General features: G+C 40.8%; 2 protein-coding genes across 7 annotated transcripts in view; both read right to left on the minus strand.

The window, feature by feature from the left end:
* The window catches only part of cita (citron rho-interacting serine/threonine kinase a), a 75,095-nt gene extending 64,349 nt beyond the window's left edge, over nt 1–10,746 (minus strand). For all 5 annotated transcript variants that reach the window (XM_088337945.1, XM_088337946.1, XM_088337941.1 and 2 more), the window contains exons 1-5: nt 10,615–10,746; nt 10,287–10,408; nt 9,987–10,128; nt 7,902–8,077; nt 6,058–6,159 (exon numbers count right to left, since the gene is read on the minus strand). In XM_088337945.1, coding sequence (XP_088194071.1) covers nt 6,058–6,159; nt 7,902–8,077; nt 9,987–10,128; nt 10,287–10,388 — 522 coding nt within the window. In that variant the 5' untranslated portion in view covers nt 10,389–10,408; nt 10,615–10,746. The remainder of the gene's footprint in view (nt 1–6,057; nt 6,160–7,901; nt 8,078–9,986; nt 10,129–10,286; nt 10,409–10,614) is intronic.
* A 2,503-nt stretch (nt 10,747–13,249) lies between these two features.
* Nucleotides 13,250–18,740, minus strand: crybb3 (crystallin, beta B3). 2 transcript variants are annotated; one of them, XM_088337948.1, is made up of 6 exons: nt 18,592–18,740; nt 16,034–16,112; nt 15,855–15,970; nt 14,958–15,090; nt 13,683–13,825; nt 13,250–13,591 (listed from the first exon to the last, which is right to left on the minus strand). In XM_088337948.1, exons 2-6 carry the CDS (start codon nt 16,106–16,108, stop codon nt 13,318–13,320), a joined length of 741 nt encoding a protein of 246 aa, XP_088194074.1. In that variant the 5' UTR covers nt 16,109–16,112; nt 18,592–18,740; the 3' UTR covers nt 13,250–13,317. The 2 variants fall into 2 exon arrangements, with proteins under 2 accessions (XP_088194074.1, XP_088194075.1); XM_088337949.1 differs by having other exon boundaries at nt 16,034–16,151; nt 18,592–18,699.
* Between the last annotated feature and the right edge of the window lie 469 nt (nt 18,741–19,209).

Here is a 19,209-nt window from a genome sequence, read left to right on the forward strand (position 1 = left end):
CATCGAACAATTCGAGTCAATCTTCTCTCGCCATAAGATGGACTGTGGAGAGGCCAAAGAGTTTGTACATCGTATCCACCTTGTTGATGATAAGCCATTCCGTCTACCCTACAGACGGATACCACCAAGTCAGTATGAAAAACTGAGGACGACTCTGAACGAGATGGAAGAGAAAGGAATTATTCAGAAGTCAACTAGCGACTATGCATCTGCGCTTGTTCTCATATGGAAGCGGAATGGAGAACTAAGGGTATGTACTGATTTCAGAAGGCTTAATGCAAGAACCATAAAGGATGCCTACCCACTACCGCATCAAGCTGATGCTTTGGCCGCACTTGGGGGAAATGCCTTTTTCTCCACAATGGATCTGACGTCAGGCTACTACAATGTCCCCTTGCACCCTGACGACAAAAAGTACACGGCATTCTCCTCACCATTCGGGCTTCACGAGTACAACCGGCTCCCTCAGGGACTTTGCAACAGCCCAGCAACATTTATGAGGATGATGATGTCAATATTCGGTGATCAGAATTTCATGAGCCTATTATGTTACCTGGACGATCTGATGGTGTTTGCCCCCACAGAGGAAGTTGCACTCCAACGCCTGCAGATGGTGTTTACTCGCCTTAAGGAACACAACCTCAAGCTCGCACCCAAAAAGTGTTTTTTCCTCAGACGGACTGTGAAATTTCTTGGGCATGTCATCAGTGAGGATGGAATTCGGACTGACCCCGAGAAAGTGAGAGCGATAAATGACGTACAAGTCGCTGATCTAATGGAGTCGGATGGCAAGACGCCATGCCCTAGTAAAATCAGATCCTTTCTAGGCATGGTGATGTATTTCCAAAGCTTTATTGAAGCATGTTCTGCGAAGGCAAAACCTCTGTTCAGGCTCACATCTGAATCTGGTGACAAGCATAAGCGCAAGAGAGCCCGCAAGAAAGGTCAAGTGAAGCTGACGCCTGCAGATTGGTCCGATGCATGCCAGAACGCCTTTGAAACACTGAAGCACGACCTTGTGACAGGTGTCACTCTGGCCCACCCAGATTTTGATGCGCCGTTTATTTTGGCTGTCGACGCATCCTTTGATGGGATTGGAGCAGTCCTGTCACAGCTGCCACCTGGTGGAAAAGTAGCCAGACCAGTCGCCTTTGCAAGTAAGACGCTCTCTCGCTCCCAGCTCAACTACCCTGCACACAGGCTCGAATTTCTTGCCTTGAAATGGGCGGTATGTGATAAATTCAGCCATTGGTTGAAAGGAAGACACTTTACCACGTGGACCGACAATAACCCACTGACATACATTTTGACCAAACCAAGACTTGATGCGTGTGAACAGCGGTGGGTAGCGAAGCTTGCTGCATACAATTTTGACCTGAAGTACATTCCCGGCCCAAAGAACATCGTAGCCGACGCTCTGAGCCGTGAGCCATTTGTACGGTCATGTGTGGGTCATCGCCTTGTTACCGAGCCCTATACTTCGCTCTTGGACCAAGTCAACGGGGTGAACAACAGTACTGTGCAAGAGGTGTTCAGAGTATCCAACAATTGTCACGCTGTTGTAGACGAGAGTGCTGGGACATCAGACGAGTCAGTAAAAAGGGCAATTCCATCAGGCTCCAATGGTTCTGTGACATCAGAAGAAGTTGCTGCTGTCTTCAGTGCTCAGTCCACTGGTGGCGTGGGTCAAGTGATGGGAACAGATGCCAACCTCAATCTTCTGCAGAAGGGAGATCAGTCAACGGCACTCCCACAGAGTCAGCTTATTGGTTTACAAGAACAGGACAACACAATAAGCAGAACCATGTACTTTCTGCATAGACACAAGAGACCTACCAGGCGTGAGAGAGCTGTCGAGTCGCCTAGTGTGATGAAACTACTGAAACATTGGAGCAGACTCACCATACAGAATGGCATGCTCTACAAAATAAGGAAAGATCCTCACATGGCCAAGAAAATCTTCCAGTTTGTGGTGCCTGATTCATTGAAACAGAAAGTCCTTCAAGGTTTACATGACTCAGCAGGTCACCAAGGCCAGAACCGTACTTTGTCTCTGGTGAGGCAACGATTTTTCTGGAATGGCATGGAACGTGATGTTGTGAATTATGTCAAATCCTGTCAGCGTTGTGTAGTAGGGAAAACACCGGAACCACACAACCGTGCAACACTCAAGAACATAGTCACCTCTGAGCCTATGGAGTTGGTCTGTATAGACTTTTGGACTGCTGAGCAAGAGAACAAGTCTGTAGATGTCCTGGTCGTAACTGATCATTTCTCCAAGATGGCGCACGCCTTCCCTTGCAGGAATCAAACCGCCAAACAAGTTGCTCGCCGTCTGTGGCAGGATTTCTTCCTTGTCTATGGTTTCCCACGGCGTATCCACTCTGATCAGGGAGCTAATTTTGAGAGCAAACTGATCAAAGAGCTTCTAGAGATGGCAGGGGTGCAGAAATCCCATACGACTCCGTACCACCCCATGGGAAATGGTATCGCAGAACGATTCAACCGAACATTGGGAGATATGATCAGAACCCTTCCCCCTCAGCCCAAAGCAAAGTGGCCACAAATGCTGCAGCAGCTCACATTCTGCTATAACTGCACAGAGCATGAGACAACAGGGTTTGCACCGTTTTACCTAGTGTTTGGTAGGATCCCTCGTCTCCCTGTCGATGTCATGTTTCAACATGCTAATACCAATGATGCTGTTGTCAGCTACTCTGACTTTGTACGCCATCTGAAGAAAGATCTACATGAAGCTGCTCAGATTGTACAGAGGAATACTCTCAGAGAACAGACTCGTCATGCCAAGCTGTACAACCGTAGGGCCAAAGGATCACCCCTCGTCGTGGGAGACCGGGTGTTGATCGCCAACAGAGGTGTCCCGGGGAAACGCAAAGTTGCAGACAAGTGGGAGTCGACCCCGTATGAAGTCATATCACTCAAGCCTGATCTCAATGTCTATAGAGTCAAGGATTGTCTGACGGGCAAAGAAAAGGTAGTTCACAGGAATTTGCTGCTCTCTGTTAGCTTCTTGCCCTTAGAGGATGATCTGGCCAGCGAATCTGAACACTCAGAGTCTGACGCTGCTATGCATGGAAGTGATGTATGCCCTGATTTACCTGACGCGGTTGAAGACACTGATGTCCGTACAGTAAACTGGGTGATACAGGCAGGTGAAGAGCAAGTTCATCCAGAGGTAGAGGATAACTCACTAGACAGCAGATCTGATGCCCAGTCCGACTCTCGCAGTGTTGATACATCCAGTCGAGGAAGTCAGCACATCCCCGAACAAGATGTTGACAATACTTCAAGTGACAATACGGAAAGCCCATCACAGTGCTCTGAAAACATGATCCCTTTGGGTATGGGTCTCCCGGACGAGACCCCATTGAACCCTGACCATCCGGACGCAGACTCCCCTGATACTGACTGTTTAGACTTGACTGTCCCAGACCTTCAAGCTCAGGTTAATTGTGCTCAACCTGACCGTTATGGTCTTAGGGTCCGCCAGTCCATCAGGCCTCCTAGTCGTCTTATTTGTCAGATGAATGACCAGTTGGTAGGTGACAATCCTCTGTCTGCAATATCTGCTAGTTCCTAATTTAAGTTCAGTAGAGATACACTTTCAGTTTAAGTAACAAAGCTTGAGTAAGAAACAAGAATTGTGCCTATGTGAGCACTTACAACTACAGGAACAATGTTTGATATTTCAGAGATGTAACAGGCATCTTTGAGTCTGTGCTTAGATAGGAGTTTGACCGCCTCCTTTCTTTTCACACTCCTTTTTTGGGAGAGTTTTAGAACTGACATGCACTTCAGTTTGTTCCTTGTAATACTGTACCAGTTTTCGTGTCTTTTTCATCAGTATTTGCCGTTTTGGCTGTGATTTTTTTTTTTTTTTTCTGTTTAGTGTAGCACTCCCATATTTAGCAGAATTTCAGGGGGGTGTATGTAACGGGTGTAATAATAACTTTTATTTTATTGAAATTCCTGCTAAAATATGTGTATAGTTTTTGGTAAATGTACTGCAATGCTGAGTCCAACAGTGCCATCTGCTGGTATGGGGTGGGGTTTGGTTTTGGCTTCTAACATGTGACCAGGAGGCGGGGTTTGTTGTCAGTTTCACCAGAGTACTACAAAGAGATCAAAGAGATCAAACCCAGCAGAAAAAGCTAATGTTGTGACTCATCCATTTGCAGAACTGTAATAATAAAAACCTCATCATCCAGTCCAGCGTGAATGTGGATCTTTGGTGGGACACGTACAACGCGGTTACATATATATATATATATATATATATATATATATATATATATATATATATATATATTCAAAACCCCTGCCCTAGTAGCTTCTTTATACATTATTTTCACTCAGCAGAGCGGTTTCATCTTTAAGGGGAAAAACACGTCCTTTGAAAAGCCACAGGGACATTGTATTGATCTTAAAAACAAAATAAAAGGTTTATGTTCCATTTTTCAGGAGGACTATTTCTGTACTCCAAAAGGAAAACAAGCGCTCCCTCCTTTAACGAGATGTTCTTTGCAACTGTGCCTGCACACTTCAGGTTCCTTCCCAGAGCAACTCATGTATTATTCGGACTGATCTCAGTGTTCGGTTATATTCAAGTGACTGGTACTCGTGAGTCAAAAAGAAAAATGGAAAAAAGTAGAAACCTTCAAAGAAAGCGTCTATGAAATGGACTAGGTAAATCAAGACTTTTTGTTGCAAAAATTGTTCTTTTTCAGTTATTCTGAGCTATTTCACATAAATCCCCCTTATCATTAATACAGGTGTGAAATTGGGTCAAGGTTTAAAAAGGTGAGAAGGGTGCGGATGAAAAAAAACATTTATTGTGTATAATGTGCATCCTAATCTTTGATTAATTTTTTTTTATAATTTTTTCTTTGACTTTTTCTTAACAGAAACTGAGCATTGAATTGGACAAACATTGTTGAATATATGCAGACATGATTTAAATCATTTATTGACCACTATGAACACAATACCAGCATAAAGTTTGCAATGTATTTATTGAATGTCCTTCAGAATCTGATTCATCATCAGATACACTGATTAGTTGTTTCCCTCGTCGTACTTTTTTGCGTTTATTTAGATCATTTGGGGCGACTTTTCCATTCTCTAACATTTGTCTCTGGTACCGTGAATAAAAATTGTGTGATAATGAAATCAAATCAAAGCACACTGCAAACAAATAAATGCAGTACTACTGCCCATGTGAACTATACACAGATTTTAATTCAAACGCACCAGATCAAATGCCCGGTTTACAATAGGATATTTCACAATACCACCTTAAAATATTTTCTCCTCGGATCTATACAACAACTCACACAGGCGACCCTTTTTTTTGACTTTGAAACAGTGAATTTCTCCAAAAGGTGAGAGATTCATGCCTGTTAATATAAAGTCCTCTTTAAATGAAACAACAAGGTTACGGCGTCCTAACCTTACTATGTTTTCAAGTTACAGTGTGGAAAGAGATGTTTTTGGACATTTGTTACAACATCAATAACTAATTATTTTGTGTACCCAAAACATTCAAACTTGTCTGTGTTTGTGCTTATGACTGCGAGTTATGTGCCTCATACATTTCTAAGATGCTGTTCTGTTATTGGTTAATGTTACAGAATTGTGGAAATGCTGATATGCTATTGGCTGAACTCCCTCCCACAATGTCTTTCTCTCTCTTTGTTAGGTTCAGAATCTAATGCGCTTGACAAAGACTTTGCGAGTTATTGTGATACAATGCTGTACTTTGTGTACGATATGGGTCACACAACCTACAGTGATGCTAAAGGGAGAAAAAAAAAACCTGATAACCATGGAAACTGTACACTTTTTTGGGGCATTTCCTCCAGAGATATTCATTAATCTCAATGCCCAAATATATTGATTCAAACCAAAGCTTTCGTTTACGACACAGGAGACTGAAACTAAACTTGAATTGACTGACAATTTAACAGAGAAATGTAGAGTAAAGCTATAACGAGCTCAAGTATGTCACAGAAGAAGTAAGTAAAAATACACTCGTACCAAATAGACGTTTTCGTCATCCTGGAAAGCGCAGAAGAGCTCTGGGATCCAGGGACAGCAGTTCAAAGACAGAATCCTGCGCTCCTCTTCATGAAAAACCACCTGGGACAAACGGGGTGCGGATTAGAATATGCAGAAAATGTTCATTTCAGTTCATTCGAAATAAAATGTCTTTGATACAATGTTGCGTCGACCCTATAACGTTGTTTTAATCTTTTAGTAATAGACATGTTCCAAGAACAAGGTTGATGGATTTAAACTGTAAATATGTTATTCTACTGTTGCTTATCTTCTTTGCATACTGTGTGCCATTCTTGCTTACAGTGCCATTCTCGCCTAGTTCAATAGTAGTAATATTGTTGATACGATAACGTGTTGTTGTGAGTGAAAACAGGTGTTGATGCGATAATATGTTGTTGTGAAAACAGGTCTCAACTGTTTTTTCTCACTCCCCCTCCCTTTAGCAGAAGAGACCTTATGTAAACTAGGGCGTTCCTAATACAATAAAAAGGCAAGGACAAAGGTGACTGCTTTAGAGTGAGTGGTAGACTGTCACTGGGCTGTCTCCAGTCATTCTCCTTGCAAGTAAGTTATACTCACGTCTCTGTGTCTTCTTTGAGTGCAGGTTTTATTAAAAGTGTTGGGGTTAACCTAACAAAGGTATTTTTTCCTCATTTATTGTTCACGTCTCTTCCGGTCACAACTCATGTCCTATTCGATCTGTGAGCTGTTGCGTTAGTCACATGCAGTAAAATGATGTACCCGCGTTTCATAATAATCATCTGACTCTGCAGCATTTCTTTGATTGTAGCAATTAAGAGAAATCACAACTACTGCATGGTTTTTCTTTAAAAATATCAAAGCAATCCTACATAGAGTTATCAACTTAGCCCCGAAAATCATCGGCTGGTCTCTGCCCAGACTGCAAAGACTTTGCGTGTTTCTGAGCTTTTTCACATAAATCCCCAAATGGCGGCCTTAGCTCAGGAGGTAGAGCTCCTCTTGGGATCATGAAGTTGCAGGTTAAATTCCTGGCTCCTCCATGTTATATGTCGAAGTGTACTTGGGTAAGACACTGAATCCCTAATGCCCCTGATAGCAGGTAGTTGCCTTGCTGCTATCGGTCAGTTATAGTGTAAAATGGAAAAGTGTGAAGCGCTTTGGGAGGTCATCATTGACTTGAAAAGCGCTATATAAATGCAGACCATCAATACAGACCATGAACATCGCCAGCTCACATTAATGCAACAGAGTGGACAACATGAAGAACCATGGCAACCACCTCTTTGACCATGCTTGACTGTAGAAGTCTTATGTAAGAATACAGTTTATATGCTGTACATGCATACTATAATTATTAAATAAACTTGACTGAGCTCTGTATTGAATACTGTGAATAACTTTCATATCTGCATTGCTGTATTTAAGTATTAAAAAGGTCAGAAAAATGATTTTGTTGGAAGATTATTAGTATTTTAATGATTACAAAGTGTGAATTAAGTGTTTCAAATAAAAAAAATAGGGTAAATTTACAACAGGGAGAGAAAATGATTCATTCATGCATGCTTTCGTCAAAAAAAAATATTCATACCTTTCATTACTGAGTCACAATTTTAACACTACTAGAAAGAGACTTCGCATAGTAGTGAAAGATTGATAATTTCCTGCTGTAAAAAAAGACGACTTCCATTACAACTAAAAAAAAGGTTTCAGAATCAAAATGATGATTTCAACACCAAGATTGAAAATTGAGCTCAGATTTAAAAAGTCTGAACTACCGATACAAAGATCTGGCCAACCAAAACTTTCATACAATTTAAAGGAATAGACAATACAATGCTCACATTTTCCTTAGAACGTAGAACGGTCTTTTCCATGACTTTGAGTGCATAAAAATCCCCAGTTGCCTTTTCTCTGACAACTTGAACCTTTCCAAAGCGACCGTGGCCCACCACAGCACGGACTTCGAAGTCGTGAACGGCAGGTTGCAAGCCTTGGAGCTCAGAGACCACCTCGGAAACTGCAGACACAAAAAAAACGAAACGGGCAAATGTTGTTAGCATATGCTTCAACATTTGTGCAAATGTTTAATATTCTTTGGACATAGATTTGACTGGGAACAAATCTGGAATGATTATCATCATGGTATGAGGACATATAAAGGATACACCTGAAACGAGCAGGAATGCATTTTCGGTTCTGAAAGAGTGATGTTGTGATGACATCACGTCAAATGTGAGGAGAGCCATGTGAAGCTGGTTTTCACTCTATGGCATGATGCAACCGCTCACAAAAAAATAAGGAAATTGAGGAAAAACAGGAGTAAAATATAAGATTTTTTTTTAAAAGAGATTTTTTTTCAAACGTTTGTGTGTCCCTCTGCTTCAGAGTATTTGTTTGCCCAAAGCTGGAATTTGGAAAATGTCTACATGATAACACTACAGTAGTGCTTCTCAATTATTTTCTGTCACGCCACCCCCTCGGAAGAAGAAATCTTCTCGCGACACCCAAGATCGATCTTTTTTAACGAGATCACATAATATTGGTGGGCAGCAGAAAAATTGCTCAATATTGATGGCAACACGTCACCTCTGTCTGTGCCAAATCTACACTTTTCTGCACATTTTTGCTTGAATAAAACTCAACCGCCTTATCAGCGTGATTGGGTTGTAATGTCTTTAAGTGACAGCTTAATTAATTTGGCTTTGTCTTGTCCGGTGCAAACATTTTTAACATAGCAACCACACTAGTCTTTGTTCGTCACCCTCCAAGGTTGCAGTGAAGCGCTACAAGAGGAGACTTTTGTTTGACTCTTTGCCTCGTCTCTCTTCGCAGTGTAATTTTTTTTTTTCCATGGGGTCATTTTAGGGCTTGCTACAATTCATGTCTACACTTCATACTCAATGCTTATACTCTGCGTATAATGCACTGCGCGGCAGTTAACTGTAAACAAAACACTCTGCTATTAAGAACGCCCCTGGCTCCTATTGTAGGAGAGATGCAATTGTACTTTATTCTTGGAAAGTTTGGAAAAAAAAAAAAAAAAAAGTTCCCCCAAGTCAAACTCGCCCGCACCACTCTTTTTTGAGACTATTACCACTCAGGAGGTAGAGCGCTCGTCTTGGGATCAAGAGATCGCAGTTCGAATCCCGGCTCCTCCGTGTTACATGCCGAAGTGTCCTTGGGTAAGACACTGAACCCCTAATACCCCCAATAAGCAGGTTAGCGCCTTACATGACTGCACGGCCGCTATTGGGAAATGTGAAGCACAATGTAAAGCGCTTTGGGAAGTCTTGAGTTGAAAAGCGCTATATAAATGCAGATCATTTCATTTCATATTTGAGAACCACTGCACTACAGAGTTAACTATCTACAGTTAAGTAGTTTTTATTCGTAAACGCCTACTTCGTGGGAGACATTCAGTCTATCCGTCCCCCAGAATTTTCAAATTTATCAGATGAAACATTTAAAATCAGAATCTAGTAAAATGTCTATCATTTATTTATCATTTTACTTTGTACCTTTTTTTTCGGAAGTTAGTTCCAAATTAGTTTTTTTAGCCCGTGCTTAATTTTCAGTTTTCGTTTTATGTTCCCGACCCTAAAATTTTAATTTTAGCGTATCCTTAATGGTTGGTTGGATCCCTTAACCACTAGGATTGCAGGGGCACCCGTGGTGTGTCTTGGGCACCCATCCTTCTCCAGGCCAACAAATGTTTCCACCTCACCTGGTCTGAACCAGGGACCTTTTGCATGTTACCGAGTGTGATAACCACTGCACTACGGAAACACAAACGATCAGGGTGTATATCCCTTTACCACTAGGGTCGTAGGGGCACCATTTTTCTGTGGTGTGTATTGGCAACTCCAGCCTGGTGGCACCAATCCCTCTCACGGCCAGCATCCTTAAAACTCATGTAGTATTCTTACACTTGTGTACAAAGTTGGCCACTTCCTGTATCTTCATTAACTGTGGTGATTGACATTCTTGATAGAGTAACAGCAGAGCATCCAGAAACTCCTCCCGACCCACGAAACGTCCTTCCTGCTGCCCATTCAAACTGATCCGGCCCTGTGGAAGAAAACAGTTACAAATAAGAAAGAACGTACCGTACATAATATCATGGTAATCAACTGTATGTATGACACTTCTTTCAGCCGCATTACAGAATTAAACAATTCTATCACAGTATTATACAGTCCTTTTTATTCCGTTTGAGAAACGTTTACCTGGAAAAGCTGGTTGAGTCTCGAACTGCGGATTCCAATAGGGTTCGAAGATGTCGGCATTGTTTTAGGTCCTCCTTGGCTGACGTATTTGAATTTCAACATTGTCGATATTTATATATTACCTGAGCCAACGAAAAAGGGACAATATTATAAATGTACGTTTAGCTGAACTAACAAAATACACATAGCATGTTAGCTAACACGCTATACGAAGAAGTAAACACAGTGTGCTAACATTATAGCTAACACACTTATTGGCTAGGTAAAATAAGCTTGACGTTTAATATGTATATTAATAAGCATAAAATTCAAAAGCGCCGCTACTCACACAACTTTCACACAAGTAGTCTTCCTTTTGAATAATATCCAAAGAGACATTAAAACATGAAACGACCCGTTTTTGCCTTCTTCCCTGTCATATTTTCCGGTCAACTTTCAAATATCGCGCGTTCCCCGCCCATTTCCTGGGCTGTGCTTCAGCTAGATAGCGCGTGATTAGTTAGATTTGTTTTTAAGGGCGGGGCTTATATTCATCAGCCAATCACAAATACTTTCTTTCAGTTTATCGCTTCAAAAAGGATGCAAATGATGTTTATCAACATAACGGAATAGGAAAACGTAGCAAACAACGTGAACGGTGTTTTTCTAAATAATTAAAATCATTAATTTAACAACATTAAAAGAAATACAGTAGAGGATTATTATTTAATGTTTCATTTTATAATCTATCCGGTATTTTTGTGTTTTATAAGGATTTATAAAATACACCAGTTAATATTTAGTAATAACTTAATAATAATATAATACTAATTGACTAAAGTGATTAACTAAATAACGAATAAACGTGCATGGGGTGTCATTAAAATACATGAACAATATTTGACGAATTTCAGTTTAAAACGTGTTACTGTACTGATTTTTATTTTAGTTAAAATAAACACAAATAGACCCGCGACCCTAATGAGGATAAGTGGTACAGCTGATGAGAAGAGAAACACAAATTGAGCACTGCAAATCATGTTTTAAATGTATTTATATTGTTTCGTCACAAATATTTTGAGTTATCCTTAATACGCTTATAAATGTCTTTGAATGTTAAAATTACATGTTTACAAGTGTTTATATTTCTTATTGTCGCTGTCATGATAAAAAAAATCCTTTTTCATTAAATAGTTTTGTTTTATAGTTCATGTATTTTTGATCATTATTTAAATAAATATTGTGAACAGGGTTAGGGATTACCGGAATGCATTTTATGTAAAATAGAAAAATCTACAAAATTCATTTTTTAGTAGAAAATTGTGTTTTGTCCTCCTGAAATAAAAAAGGGAAGATGCTCTTTTCAGCGAGACTAACATTATGGCTAAAAATAATAATTTGAGCTTTTTTTTTCAAAAATGGCTTTTTTTTTTTTTTTTTTTAAACTAAAATGAACAGGGAATAAAATGCTTTTGTCCAGACCAGAACGGACTCAAGACCCACTTGCGTTACATTTCTCTTAGTTTTATTGGAAGAAAGGAAAGGGTTGCCCCCACGGTCCGGTGATCGCTGGGAGCGGGAAGCAAGTCGCTCTGAATGCGGAAGTGGGCGATGCGATGGCGGTGTCGGGAACGGAAAAACGGGTCAGTAGCCGGGACAGGAGAGCAAAAACGTGGTCGGGGTCGGAAGCGAGTCGTAAGACAGGAAAGGAGAGTAGATGTGGTCGGGGACAAAAAACTGGTCGAAGCCTGGGGACAGACAGCAGCAAAAAAAACAGGTTGGAGTCATGGTTGAAAAAAAAGGCTTGCCTAGTGTAAACTGAGGTTAGCAGACGGACTGACCAAAGGGGACAGATAGGAGAGGGTATAAATAGGAACAGGGAGCCAATCAGAGTCCGAGGCAGTTAGCGCCAAAGGAGCGGGCACAGGTGATGCATATCGGTAATCATGACAGCTTTTGAATTAAAAAAATGACTTAAACAATGAAAGAAATTCTTAGTTAAATTAATAAGATTATTTTACTTAATTCTTTTTATAGACGTTTTGAAGTTTCAGTACCTGAAATAAACCGTATGAATGGAAAAAAAAATCAGTTTAAGTATTTTTATTTTGCAAAAATATTTTTTAAAAATTGTAAAAACGAAATATAGTGCATATTTAGAATAGAAGAATAGAATTTACTTTTTATTGTCATTCTTTGTAACCATGCACACAGAACGAAATGTCGATACACCTGACCCGCACAGTTAAATTGTAACGAGCCGACGCAGCCGCAGCCAAACAGGGCGCCACCATTTTAGAGTCATTAGGTGAACAAACCCCCACAATACCAACCCTTAATGCCGAGCGCCAAGCAGGGAGGCAATGAGTACCAATGTTGTAAGTCTTAGGTATGACTCGGCCGAGGCTTGAATCAGCGACCTCCCAGTCTCGGAGCGGGCGCCCTACCATCTAGGCTACCGAGCCAGAAAAACAAGTAAATCTATGACGTGTCTTAGATTTGGCCTCCAAATAATAATAGGAATACTTCTGGACTGTATTTTTTACTTTTCTGGTTTCATTTGTGTTCTTTATTTTTACATTCTTCATAACATTTGGCTCAGCTGTGTCATGTGATGGATTCTCAGATTTATCGGGGTTCACTTAAAAAAGCACCATTACAGTATTGCCTCGATTTTCACGGTCAATCCATTCGATGGTAACCCGTATTAAATAAATTCCCGTGGCTTCCTTCATCCGAATTATTTTGTAGGACTACTACAAAGACGAAAGATACAGGCAAACTCCGGTTTACTCGCTAATGTGTATTGGTTTATTTCTCTGAGGAATTTATATTTTAGTTTCTTCCCCCACGGCAAAAATGTCAGTCCATGTATTGTGGATACAACAATTATATCCATCCACGTGTAGTGTAAATCCATGCTTCTAGAAAGCCATATAAAGCACACCTTGTAAACAAAAGGGACAATAACGTGCAAACATTCATAGAAGAGGGAAAACACTTTATTTGTAAAGACAAATGTGTTTTTTATCCACACCGAGTCACTGCGGCTTTAGGCTTTGGTTTGAGATTGTGACTTGGGATTTGGAGACGGTTTCGGGTTGGGATTAGGGTTAGGAGCAGGATTCGGGTTGGGATTGGGTTGAGGAATGGGATTAGGATTAATGGCAATGAAGCATCCCCTCTTGTGCCACTGCATGTCCCTCACACGTCGGACAGACTGGATTTGAGGCTGGCTGGCTCCCCAATCGTTCCAGTGCTTAAAATCTCCATGCTCAAAGACGTACTGGCGTCCTCTGTAGCCCGGGTACATGTAGCCGACCCACCTTGAGTGAAGAAAGTGGGACGAATAACAACTTTCAAGAGGATTACAGTGCCGTTTGGATTTGGCAGATATCCAAAAGGATGGGATCTTACGTTCCGTTGATGGCTTTGGCACTGGCCACACGATCCTGGAAACCATAAGCCCACAGGCTGGGGACATCGTCGTCCACAATCTCCATCTTCCTGCCTTCGAAGCCCGCGTTCTCATAAAGGTGGAGCTTGTGGTCCGCGTTGTCCTGAGAGCAAAAACACTCACCTGTTTATCATGTTTGATTAAATATCGATAAAACACCTCTTTTCACTTTTCCTCAGGTCAAACTAAGCATTGTAAATGACAAACATTGTTGAATTGTTGGGTTTTTTGTAACATTTGTCACTGGTACCATGAATAAAAATAGTGTCATAATGTGATAAATACTTTTCAGACATCGCCTAAATCACTGGCAGTCTAGTACTTAGGATTCAGTGTTCTCACTGCCAGAACCGGAGTTTGATTCCTTTGAAATGTGTTCAGCATCATTTTTCGACTGATCATTCACCGCAAAAAGACCGGAAAACCTATTATATGATGCGTACCAAAACTTAGAGATTTTTCAGGTCAAAATAAAAAATAATTCTGTCCAATTTGTTGTAGTCGTATTCATTATTAAAAGTCAACTTTTATCAATCTATATTTTCAAGTGAAATTTGTACTTTTTGTTACAAAGCATCTTGCTCAAACAAAATATATTTTGTCATATTGTACTATTGTTTGATCCTTCCATAATTTTATTATGGAATATAATTACAAATTTCAAGTTAAAATGTTAAAAAATATGTTTTTTTTCTTCTCGGTTTCTAAATTAAATAACTATTATTATCATAATTGATGATGTGACTCAGCTGGCGCCAACCGCCGCGGGTTCTGATTGGCTCCCTGTCACTTTTTGAACCCAGTCCTGCCCGTCCCCTGTTGTCAGTCCGTCTGCGAAGCTTAGTGTATACTAGGCAAGCCTTTTTCAACCCTAACTCCCACCTTTCCCGTTTTTGCTCCCGCCTGTTTTGATCCTGACCACGTCTGCTCTACCGTCCTGGCTTACGACCTCTTTTTGTCCCCGACAACGTCTACTCTCCCGTTCTGGCTTGTGACTCGCTGCTCACTGGAAAATAACCAGTTAAACCTTTAAAAGCAAATCTAGTAATATCACAAAATAATTAATACATTTACCAAAATTATTGCCCGCGAGAAAAAAATGTTTAAAAAAAACACAAATAACAAAAGAAAATAGGTAAAATCAAATTTAAAAAATCTTGCCATGTTTTTTCTAACATTTACTGTATATATGGCCAGGTTTCTTATTCTAAGTGTCTGGCTTAATAAGTACAGACCACTTTTAAGGGCCTGAAAGAGCTCAGACAGTAGTGACTGGGGCAGTTGGTCCAGGTGCTCCATCGAGGATATTCCCCTTTATCCAATACAAATTTCTCGCCTCCGAAACGTGGATGCTCGAAACCCAGCCATCTGAAACACAAAAGACCAAATCATTTATTTAGATATAGATAGCGAGATAGAGAGATAGATACTTTATTCATCCCCGTAGGGAAATTCACACTTCCGGCAGTATCCTTGTGTTGAAAAATAAAATAACAAAATAAAAGAAATAGCATACAGAAATACCCAATGTAACGTGTTGATATCGAGTATTTAAATAGTGCTACAGAAAAGACACACTGTAATAAAAATAGGGTAATATGCAGATGTGGGGTTTAATTTGGGCTTCATTGCCACCATGAGGAAGAAAATTAGCTGAAGAGTTGTGAGCTGCTGCGTCCATTGCGTGCCGCCATCATCATCAAACTAGACTATAAACTTATCAAGGGGATATATAGGTAAATTGGCAGAGCGAAAGAGGTAGAGAGTTGAGGGTTAATCAGTAGAGGAGGGGGAGCTATTTGTTGTGGTCGTACCAAGCTGGTGAAGCACTGGCAAGACAGTCTGCTGATTCAAGTGGAGAACTACTTTTTTTGTTAGCAATTAGAGCAAAGGGCTAACAATTTCATAAAATAACACGTTATAATGTTATTACTAGGTTGTTACTATGCATTACCAGTTTGTGATTATAATAGACACAGTCAACCAATTTATCATCATGCCAGTTAGAAATCATATTTCCTTGAAAATCACAATGAATAATCACTCTGCCTGATACCTAAGAGTACCGAATCGGTGATCCCCGATTTAGACATCCCACCGTGTTAATATTTGTTAAGCATGAAATAACTCACGGTCCGGATTCTACAATGATGGAGCCGATTTTGGGCGTCTTCTCCAGCACATCTTTACATTCCCCAATCAGTTCCACTTTCTTTCCACGGAAGTTCTCCAACTCAAAAATTGACAACTGTAACACAAACGTTAATAAGAATCAGCATGTCAATTTTTTTTTTTTACCAGATTTTAGTACCTTGTACAAGGGTCCAGCTCCTCCTTGGCCTTTTTCAGCAGGTAACTGGTCTGGGCATCCTTGTTGATCTGTCATTTCCCTTATTGTGGAATAAAACAGTTTTTTTTTCCTTTTTTTCCTGTGTAAATGGGTAAGTGTTAAGCACATTGTAAAGCACTTTGCGAGGTCTTCAGTGACTTGGAAAGAGCTTTATAAATGCAGACAATTTACCATTTACTAAAAGTCAAGTCATGTTTATTTGTATAGCCCTTAATCACAGGAATCTCAAAGGGATGCACAGACCACAGACTATTGAAAACACCATCCCCTGATTTAAAACCTACATGAGGGTGAGGAAAAACTCAAAAACCTCAACATGAGGAAAATGAAGAAACCTTGAGAAGGGGCCGCACATGAGGTAATCCCTCTTCCAGGATGACCAGGCTGCAACGGATGTCTCAATAACAAACGATACTCAGATATTGTCAACAGGAAATATAGGTCATTTATAAGTTATAGAATAGAAGTGTGTTTTAAGTCTAAATTTATACAGTTCCACTGAGGTGAAGTGGTTTAGAATTTATCTTCTTTATGCTGGTACAGGAAAAACTAAAGAGCTATCACTGTCATGATTATTGATTTTAATAACCTGAGCCTGCTCATTTGGCGCCAGCCACTCCGGGCTATCTGATTGGCTGCTGTCTCTTTTTAAACCTAGTCCTGTCACTCTCCTGTTGTCAGTCCGTCTGCGAACCTTTGTTGATACAAGGCAAGCCTTTATTGCCCTGACTCTCACCTGTCTCGTTTTTGCTCCCGTTTTTCCACATGTCCGTTCCTGATCTCCCCATCTGTCTCCAGTTACTACCTGTTTTTTGATCCCGACCATGTCTGCTCTCCTGTCCTGGCTACCGACCGTTTTTTTGGATCTCTGACACCGCCATAGCTCGCTACGGAAGATCCACTTCCGTATTAGGATCACAATCAGAGTGTGAGAGCGACTTGCTTCCCGCGTCCAGCGAACACCGGATCGTGGGCGCAGCCCTTCTTCTTTCTTTCAATAAAGCTTGTGGTAAACGGTACGCAATTGGGTCCTGATTCTGTCCTGGTCGTGACAATAAAACAAATTTACTAAGGAAAAACAACATGTAATTCATAAAAGCTCAATATCAGTGCATGGATTAATCTACAAGCAATTATCAAAGGCGGTGTCAAGTTCGTAAGCGAGGTCGGTAGCAGGAGGCAGGCAGGTAACGGGGCAAAACAGGTCAAGTAACAGGAGGCAGGCAGAACGGGCGTAACAGTATCAGGCAGGAAAAAGGCTTAGCAAAATCGGAGTCGGACGAGAAGGCTAACTGAGCAGAAGGCAACAGTTAGCAAACATCTGACAGCCACCAAGAGGAAGCGTCAAAAAAGGGAGTGTCCACCATTCAGCTGTCGGGGCTGTTGGCGCTAATCAAGCCGCCGCAGGTGCTCCAAATTGGCAATCAGGACAGCAGGTGGATGCAAAGGGAGGGAAGGAGACCGACCAATAGCAGACTAACCCATCCTACTCCACATGGTAAATTGAAAACGATAAGTGTATTGTCTTTAAAATTGGACAAATGCAATATATTGTCGGATTCTAGTTTATGATTTCGACTATTATTGTCCACTGTTCGTTGTTTTGATTATTACATCATTGTCGCAATCGGCCAATCATGTTGCTGTTCTTTGATTTCGAAACCCTTTGGGACTGAACCATTTTTTGTAACTTTAAAGTTTCAATCGAAAGAGGGAGCTCGAAGGGGGGCTTTAGGATGGGATGGATTGCTATTATCTGATAGCCCCTCTCCCGGTCCTGCTTGCAAGATCAAAATCCCTTGATGTCTTCTCCCTTTATTTTGAGTCTCTACTAATGATATAACTAAATTCCCAGTGTTATATTGACCAATCGATAGCACTGTATTGTCTAATGCGAGAAAAAACCAATGCCAATAGCACAGCGTAGCAGCAAGATGGCAGACAAAAATGGCGTTGACTTCTAGGTAGGAATTCCACAATGTAAAAGAAACACATTTATCGACCTATGATTTTTCTAAAAATTAAAAATTGGTATTATAGTAAAGGTATTTTTGCCTTTTACACATTTTTTTTACAGAATAAAACGCTTTTGCACCATTAGAAGGCACTATATTACCCACTGCCACTGTAACGACGTCATAAGGCGCGTCACTTAATCCCAAAGATCAACCGTAAAGAGTTTGGAAAAAAAAGTGCATTCTATTCTATCCAATTCATTGACGATTCAACAAGTACCCAAATAAACCGATTTCACAAGGAATAAAACCCTTTTTATGAGCCAATATAATTTCAGTACTTGCCACAGGCCCCTTTAAAATGGTTGGTGGGTCACAAATGGCCCAGAGGCTGTAATTTGGTCACACTAGCTAACATGGACACTCCAATGAATCTCAGTAGGTTACATAAAGAAAAACATTGCATTTTATCGGAATAAATGAGTGCATTATAGGAATTCTGTGCAGATCAGCCAGTCAAGAAGCAGCAACGAATTCAGGAATCATCTCAGTCAACTTCTCTACCTGATAGGCGTAGGTGCATCTAGTACAAGCCGATCTCCTCGTCTAGTCCTCGTCCCGGTCTTGGTCGTCTGTCCGATTGCTTGTGTGAAGGCTTGGCGTGCAGCGGCTGGAGGCAGGGCACCGGAGGGCTATTTATGTTTTATTTCTGACCACAGCAGCAAAAAGCCTGTCGATGCAGCAAGTCTGTTGCACCCATTGTCTTCTCAATAGGCTTTGCCCACACGGTCCTGGCAAAGGTCGCTCTGCCCGTGCCAGCCAAACTGCAGAATGAGATGATGTCGATCTTGCGTCGCAACAAGGAAACAACCTAAAACTCTAGTCACCAACCTTTTCTGTACCACGGACTGGTTTAATGTCTGTCAAGATTCTTGCGGCCTGGCCCAATAGAATAAGGATTAGAAATGTCATTGATATCAATGTTGGGAAACATTGTATGCAACGAGATTAGACGTGGCACATCAGGGTAAAACATGAAGTATTGAGACTTTGAAGAGAAAAAAAGACCACCAGGATGACAAACAAATAATAGTTACAACACAGTGCTTAGGAAAACTGCCCAAGTTATAATAATAATGCAATGAAGAACAGTGTATTTTAACAAGAGCACAATAACATTTA

This window comes from Urocampus carinirostris, chromosome 6 (genome assembly GCF_059441175.1).
Source record: "Urocampus carinirostris isolate Australia breed hairy pipefish chromosome 6, RoL_Ucar_1.0, whole genome shotgun sequence".
Lineage (NCBI taxonomy): Eukaryota > Metazoa > Chordata > Actinopteri > Syngnathiformes > Syngnathidae > Urocampus > Urocampus carinirostris.